Source organism: Leiobunum rupestre, chromosome 8 (assembly GCF_980474605.1).
Source record: "Leiobunum rupestre chromosome 8, qqLeiRupe1.1.hap1, whole genome shotgun sequence".
NCBI lineage: Eukaryota > Metazoa > Arthropoda > Arachnida > Opiliones > Sclerosomatidae > Leiobunum > Leiobunum rupestre.
In genome coordinates, this window is record NC_143391.1 from 4,459,607 (window position 1) to 4,467,439 (window position 7,833).

Here is a 7,833-nt window from a genome sequence, read left to right on the forward strand (position 1 = left end):
CTGTTAAAAATATTAGCTTTAGTAAAAACGATGACCCAGTTCAGCCTAAATTGAAAACATTTCCACAAACCGATTTTAATGGGCAAAAAAGAAGTTTCAATTTAAATTGGTATGATAAATTTCCAATGCTAGAATATTTGGTTGAAAACAACAAGGCGTATTGCTTTTGCTGTTGTCATTTTTCTACTACTAAGAATTCTTTGCCTAACGGTTATTCAGACTGGAAAAATACAGACATGAGATTTAAAAAAAAACTTTAGCTCAGATAAATCACCCCACATGTTTGCATACGAAAAGTTTCAAATGTATCGTCAGAGTAAAAATAACGGATCAGTCGCGACGAAAATCGATAATCAAAGAGAAAGCGATGTTACGCGGAATCGCGACGTTTTAGCTACGTTGGTTAAAATTGTTATTCTTTGCGCTCAGCAAGATATTGCTTTTCGGGGACATAGGGAAATGAGTGATTCGGACAACAGAGGTAACTTTATCGAAATTTTAGAGATGGTTAAGAAGATGTGCCCTGATTTAAAAAATAAATTAGATAAAATGCCCAATAACGCGAAGTACACTAGTTGTATAATTCAGAATTAATTAATTTCTTTGAGTGGTAACATAGTTCAAAAAATGATAAAATCAGAAATTGATTATTCTGGTGGATACTACTCTGTAATTGCGGACGAGTCGAGAGATAAAGGTGGATTAGAGCAATTGAGTGTATGCGTCAGATACACTGTTAATGGGGCCGTTAAAGAAAGGTTCATTGGATTTTTAGACCTACACTCATTTAACGCCAAATCAATTTCTTCTGGTATAATTAAAATTGTTGAAGAAAGTGGACTTCGCATTAACAACTGCGTTTCTCAAAGTTATGATGGTGCGAGTGTTATGTCAGGAAATATAAGTGGTGTAAACATACAAATTCAAACCGCTGTTGGTGGACCTTGTCCCTACATACACTGTTACGCTCATCGTTTGAATTTAGTTTTAATAGATTGCTGTTCGAAGTTAGGGCCCGTTAGAGAACTTCTTGGACTTCTTCAAGCAATTTACAACTTTCAGTGCAACTCAGTAATTAGATCCGAGTTTTTTTAGAATCACAAAGTGCTCTCAATTACAAGGATGTACTGAAAATGCCCCAGAGTTGCCATACAAGGTGGTCGAGTAAACGAAAAGGGATTAACTACTTCAGAAATAGATTGGATGCCGTATTATTAGGTTTAGACAATATTATTGAAAATGGTAAATCGGAAGAGTCGGCGGAGTGTAGAGGGTACATTTCTTTGTTAGAAAACTTTCAAAACTTGGTACTGTTAATTGCTTTAGACGAGGTTTTAGGAACAACAAATGGTCTTTCGGAATATTTACAAAACTCCAAATTGGCATATTCACGAGCCGTTGCTTTGTGCAAAGCTACAGTTAGTGAACTTAGAGAACTGAGAACTGATACTAAATTTACTGAAATATGGGACGAAGCTTCCAAGCTTGCCAAAACAGTAAATGTTTCAATACCAGATCCAAAGAGTGAATTTGGTCCAAGGAAAAGGGTAGTTAGTAAGAAATTGAAAGAGTTAATAGTTTACGATAGCTTAGGAAACAGGGAAAATGAAAACATGAACGTGAGCCAGAAATTAAAAAGTACATATTTCGAGATTTTGGATAAATTTAGCGCAGAAATGAATAGAAGGTTGACCGGTAATTCTTCTGTATTAAATTATTTATTGGCGTCTGATCCTCAGAGTGCTCAATTTCTAAACGAGGCTGATGTTATAAATTTTTGTAATATTTTTGAGATTTCAGTTCAATACTAGAGACATTAAAGATGGTATAAAAGTTGTTAAACGCCTTATGACAACCGAAAACTTTGTATCAACTCAAGACTGCCACAAGAGTATTTTGGACATCAAGGATGGCTATCCCGAGATTGTGAAGTATTTTAATGTAATTCAGTGTATCCCGGTTTCCAGCGCGGCATGCGAGAGGAGTTTTAGCACCCTTAACAGAATAAAAACAAACACACGAACGACAATGCGAGAAAATCGTCTTTCAAACTTATCTTTGTTATCTCTTAATAGAGATCTAACCAATATTTTGAAAGATAATCCCATGAAAGTTGTTGATGAGTTTTCTAAACAGAACAGAAGAACCGCTTTTTCTTTTTGATTTTTTTTAAATAAATAACTTAATTTGTATCACTTAGCACATTCAACAATTTTATAAATTTAACATTTAGTTTTTAGAATAATATGTGGTTGGGGGCCCACTTTTAATATTCTAGCCTACCTCGAAAAAATCCTTATCTAATTCTGATTAAATATAAACCTAAAATGTTTCACTGATAAAAAATGATAAAATAAAATAAATCGACGTTTCTTGGTACCATTTTGTACTTGACGTTTAAAACAATTCAATTTTAAATCCTTTTTCTGGCCATCTCAAACCATTTCAAACCGTGAAGGGTTAAATTTTTGGGTTGGGCGTTTTCTGAACCATAATAGTGTGTTTATTAAACCCTTAAGGGTGTCAACTAAATGTTCAGTCCCTTTACAAACCCTTTGTGTAGCTCAAAAACTATGCGAAAATTGAGAAAGAACTATAGGAGTACTGTTCGCTTGCGAGAAGCTCCATTATTATATAGTAGGTACTCACGTCCAGGCATGTAGAAACTGATCACAAACCTCTTACAGCTGTGGTCAACAAGACAACAACCGATTTCACCACGCTTACAACTTCATGGTACTGCGTTTGCTCCGATATGACTTCACGCTGTTATATGTTCCTGGTAACAAACTTCAAATTGCTGACACCCTCTCACGCGCTCCCCACGGTCAGATGGATACAACTGAAATGGAAGGCTCACATGCCGCCATACACGCTTTGACCTCGCTTTCAGAAGACAAACGTAGAGCTACGCAACAAGCAACCTATGATGATCCACTTCTTCAGACTTGTTGAATCGTTGCGAATTTTGAGAGTTTGCCCATCTTTTGTCGGTTTCCTTATTCGGCAATTTGCCAATATTTGCGTTTATTGCTTTAACATGTTTTTTATGTATGATATATATAGAAGAAATTAAATTAATTAGGTGTCTATTTTTGAATACGGTTGCATTTATTCACTCTAATCGATGCTCCCTTAGCTAGTGACGAATGGTAGATTTGCCCTGCGCCTGGTCACGAACATTAATGGTCCGTCGAGCCGAATTCTCTCGAGTCAGGCTGCATTTTCCGTGGGATACTGGTCGTTGCGGTTGCCCTGCGCCTGGTCACGAACATTAATGGTCCGTCGAGCCGAATTCTCTCGAGTCAGGCTGCATTTTCCGTGGGATACTGGTCGTTGCGGTTGAATCTACTGTGTCCATTGACAAGGTTGGAAGGCTACTGGTGCTGGTTTCGTCGTACAGTCCGGCATTTGTTTCGAATCTACAAGATGCCACCTCCGACAGCCTTAGAGAAAGCCGTAGCCGAGAGTAAGAAGGGAGAATTGGGGCTGAATGCAATCACTAGGAGAGTCCAGGGTCATTCAAAGTTGCCACTCACTCTTCATCAAGCTGAGTTCTTTATCGAAGAATCGGATAAATCTTGGCAATCCATTGCTGAGGCCCATGTGAAGATCATGACACTGGATCCCGACGACGAGCAGAGTCACGAATCAGAATGGAATAAGTTGTTCGACGTTTATACAGCTGCCAAATGCGATCTGCGATGCATCAAGGTGACGTTGACTCCAAATCCTGTCGGTCAAAGCCATCATGCGGAGATCAAACTGCCTAAGTTTCATTTACCCCAATTCAGCGGTGAAGTTCATGACTGGATCTCGTTTCGAGACATGTACCTGACTGCCATTCCCAACAACACCGATCTGTCCAACGCTCAGAAGTTTACATACCTCAAGTCCAGCCTGACGGGAAATGCCGCTAAATTGATCAAATCTCTCACGATATCAGATGCTAATTACCCGATAGCATGGGATACGGTGACGAAAAGGTTCGAGAATAAACGTGAACTCTATTTTTCTATCATGAAAAGATTTACTACGCTACCAACAATTTCAAGTAGCAGCTCAGGCTCGTTACGCTCAATTGTCGATGCCGAAATGGAGTGTTCCACAGCTCTGGATACCCTCAACATATCGGACAAGTGGGATTCCATTCTAGTCTTCATCCTGACACAGAAGTTGGACCCAGCCTCCAGAGAACAATGGGAGTTGAGCCTGAAAGATACGGCGATTCCTACGGCGAAAGCTCTTCTAGAATTTATTGAGCAACGAGCTCGTTCCTTGGCAGCCTCGTCAGATTCCGGCACAAGAAAGAAAGATTTGCCGCACAGAGCAGTTACCTTGCACAATAGAGTTGGGACGGCAACCACCGACAGCGAATGCACATTTTGCTCAGGACATCACTTCAATTTCCGTTGCTCTAAGTTCTTTGGCATGAACCTCGACGAACGACGACTACTGGCGCAGCAGAAGAAGCTGTGTTTTAACTGTCTGCGGAGCGGTCATCGGGTCCCGGACTGTCCAGGGGGAAGAAGCTGCAAAATTTGCGGGAAGAGGCACCATTCGCTTCTTCACTCGGACGCAGCCGGTCCGACGTCCGGGAACCTGTCATCCAATGGCACGCAAGATCACTCGTTAACACAAGTCCAGAATTGTCATTTCGGAGGGATGGAGAATCGAAGGTCCGATGCGTTGCTGGCGACGGCAGTCCTCCAAGTCGAGACGTCTCAGGGAGGGTATCTCCAGTTCCGCGCGCTGCTGGATAGAGGATCAACCATCTCATGTATATCCGAAGCCTGTATCGGTCAATTTTGCCTAAGCCGAGAGAAAGTCGACACTGAGGTGCTCGGTCTAGGGTTGGTGCCACTGGGCAAGGCGAGAGGACTAACTCAAATCCATTTCAAGCCCTACTTCAGCAACCAAGAAATGGAAAGATTCTGCGTACATGCCTATGTGCTGAGGAAGGTCACCTGTCAACTCCCTACGAGGAAATACGACGTCAGTAATTGGCATCATTTAAAGCACCTTCAACTCGCCGACCCTGACTTCCACCTGCCCGCCGACATCGATATACTACTGGGAGCTGATATCTTTTTTAAGCTACTTCTCGGAGGGAAGAGAAAGGGCGATTCGACGCTTCCCGACGCTGTTGACTCGAGGTTAGGCTGGCTTGTATCTGGTCCAGTTGGCTCTGCTCCGCCCCGAATTCAGGTTCATCATGCAACGATTAGCCTCGAAGAGACTATGAGGCGATTCTGGGCCATAGAGGAAGTTCCGAAACGTTCAGTCATGACGCAAGAAGAAAGGGCCTGTGAGGAAGATTTCCAGAAAACTCATTACCGTGATCGAAACGGCCGATTCATAGTCCGGATACCGATGAAGAATCCGAAAGTCGTATTGGGATCAACCAGGGAGGTCGCTCAGAGACGGTTGTTGCAGATGGAGAAGAAAATGGTTCTACGCCCTGAATTGAGAGTCCTATACCATGAATTCATGGAACAATACAAGTCGTTGGGTCATATGACGGAAGCGAAGCCAAACCCATCCGATCAACGAATCTTTATTCCGCACCATGAAGGATTGGAATATGACAAATATATATGTCCCTTTAAGGCTGCACATTTAACGAGCTCTAAACTGTTTTTCAGTTCGAAGAACTGTTTTTGTTATAATATATGCCCATTTATGTGACGTGGTGCTTTACAAGAATTACATCCCAATTTTATATATATATATTTTTTTAAATTAGTGCTTTCAAAAATTAATAATTAAAGGGGCTCCAAAGTTCAGTGGCAAAATGTGCGTAAAGTCAGTAAAGTGTGAAATTTACGGCTGACTCTGCCCGCCTCTGCCAAGGCCGAGTGAGGGGTTGGGGGGAATGAAAAGCATGCTCTATTTTCTTTTTTTTTGCCACCGAACTTTGGAGCCCCTTTAAATGTTTGTAGTGTCTCTAATAAAAGTGCCAAACTAAGGCCTGGATAAATAATAATTAAAAACTCAAAAAATAGTGCTATATTAGTTCAACCACATAAAAATTATAACCTTTGTTGCGCAAATTTTCAGCCCGTCGTTTTGCCTTTTTTTTTGTTTCCTTGGCTTTTCAAATTTTAAAGCTCGAAAATTATTAGTTGTCAAACTTAACAGCTGTCAAAAAATTAAACATTAAAAAAATACTGATAGATTAGTTCCACCAAAGATAATACGTACCCTATATTTGATATCACGGTGCTTTTACATTGACTATACGCCAGGAAGCTCTTACCGAATTCCAAGCGAAATTCCGAAAACGATTTAAAATTACCAAATACCGTAAAGTGACAACACTTTGGTTCAAATGAAAGCCAACTATATTATTTACCTTTTATCATCGAAGATTTGTTCGTTTTAAATTATTATGTTTAAACATGTTAGAATATGAAAATTAACATTTCACGCGGGCACGCGGCATTAAAACCGCCATCAAAACGAAACCGTGTCGGCCAGTTGGCAACTTTTTTCCGTTCCCGTTGCGCATGCGCACCAATCGTGAAAAGACGGGCATATGAAGTGAAACACACTGATTTTAAATGCGTTTACAGAATTAAAATACGACCAGTGGTTGAGGTTACAGCGCGACCCAAAAAAGGCCTAAAAGTCTCTCAAGCTGAGTTGACGTCTTCCACGACCATACCGGTAAATTGTCAATATACGCGCAGCAGAGGTGGAAATGGTGGAAAAAGATGAGCTCTAAATTAATGAATGACCGACTCTGAAAGAACTTTGGCTCGACTTTACATACGCCCGAATTACAGACCCATTATCAAGCACATCGACTGTAAATAGATGAATGACCCGACTAGGAAACGACTTTGGTCCGTTTTTATAAAAGCCTGAGTTGCCGATTGTAATGTTCTGTCCTTTACTTTATATCTTGTTCTTTGAATGACCTATCCTTCGATATGATAATCTGTTCCCAGAGGAGAGCAGACGATAAATTGTTTAATGAAAAAAGTATGGTACGCCCGTAACCGCATGGCGAATGTTTGTAACTAGAGTAAATATTAATTATTATGTTTTGATTTAATTAACCGTCTTTTAACATATTTATAATACACTACACCGATCCAATTACAAGCAAACCGACTATAAACTGATATGTTACCGCGAGGGGCTAACCACTCTTAGAAAGTCTGTACACCGGATTACGCTTACGGACGCCCAATCAGCCTTGGAAATAAGGTTTTTTTTTAAACTGGTCCTTATGACCAGTGACCCCCAGCTTATGAATTATTAAACTAGTCTTATATAAAATGTTCGAAAGTCATTTATAAGCCTAAAAAACCTATACTATATGTTTAGAAGTTAGATTATGTTGGTAACATTAACTTTACACGTATTCAAAATAGTTAACTTAATTTTACGAGTACCACAAGAATAGTACAATATAGTACTATCTCACCTAAGACTACTACCATAGCCTAGAAGACCCTCGTAATTTACCGTATTATCTCTCTTTCTCTAGGCCTCGTAACTCCAGAGTCCCCGGTCCGTTACCGCGTATAGCCAGGTATGAATGAATGAATGACTTTAATACCGTCCATAAATTACAATGGTCCCTTTTTTAACAGGGAGGAGTCAATGACTCTACCGGTACAATATGGTAAAATACACTGAATAAAAATAAATAAAGAAAACAGTAAAATGTAAACAGAGATACGTTAGATGATGATATGATGAACTTATATACAATGGAAAAACTAGTACTTGGGGGAAAGCGAGACTAGAGGATTGAGGGTTTGAAGCCAGAGGGGGGTTAGACAGTTCGACTCGTTCGAGGGATGCGAGCGAAGGGACTCT

General features: G+C 40.2%; 2 protein-coding genes across 2 annotated transcripts; both read left to right on the top strand.

Moving 5' to 3' along the window:
- Positions 1-459: 459 nt before the first annotated feature.
- Positions 460-2,955, top strand: LOC149932047 (zinc finger MYM-type protein 1-like). The gene is made up of 5 exons (XM_090157078.1): positions 460-577; positions 620-1,071; positions 1,122-1,619; positions 1,801-1,931; positions 2,688-2,955. The coding sequence occupies exons 1-5, from the start codon at positions 460-462 to the stop codon at positions 2,953-2,955; spliced, it is 1,467 nt and encodes a 488-aa protein (XP_090013204.1).
- A 474-nt stretch (positions 2,956-3,429) lies between these two features.
- LOC149932048 (uncharacterized) lies at positions 3,430-6,628 on the top strand. The gene is made up of 2 exons (XM_090157079.1): positions 3,430-5,512; positions 6,576-6,628. The coding sequence occupies exons 1-2, from the start codon at positions 3,430-3,432 to the stop codon at positions 6,626-6,628; spliced, it is 2,136 nt and encodes a 711-aa protein (XP_090013205.1).
- Positions 6,629-7,833: the final 1,205 nt, after the last annotated feature.

Excerpts from the sequence above, each read along its gene's own strand:
- LOC149932048 (XM_090157079.1), top strand. The coding sequence starts at position 3,430 with ATGCCACCTCCGACAGCCTTAGAGAAAGCCGTAGCCGAGAGTAAGAAG. Across the intron at positions 5,513-6,575 it reads GGAACAATACAAGTCGTTGG|AATTAAAATACGACCAGTGG; the intron begins GTCATATGACGG and ends ATGCGTTTACAG.
- LOC149932047 (XM_090157078.1), top strand. The coding sequence starts at position 460 with ATGAGTGATTCGGACAACAGAGGTAACTTTATCGAAATTTTAGAGATG. Across the intron at positions 1,072-1,121 it reads ACAACTTTCAGTGCAACTCA|GATGTACTGAAAATGCCCCA; the intron begins GTAATTAGATCC and ends CTCAATTACAAG. Across the intron at positions 1,620-1,800 it reads GGGAAAATGAAAACATGAAC|TTCAATACTAGAGACATTAA; the intron begins GTGAGCCAGAAA and ends TTGAGATTTCAG.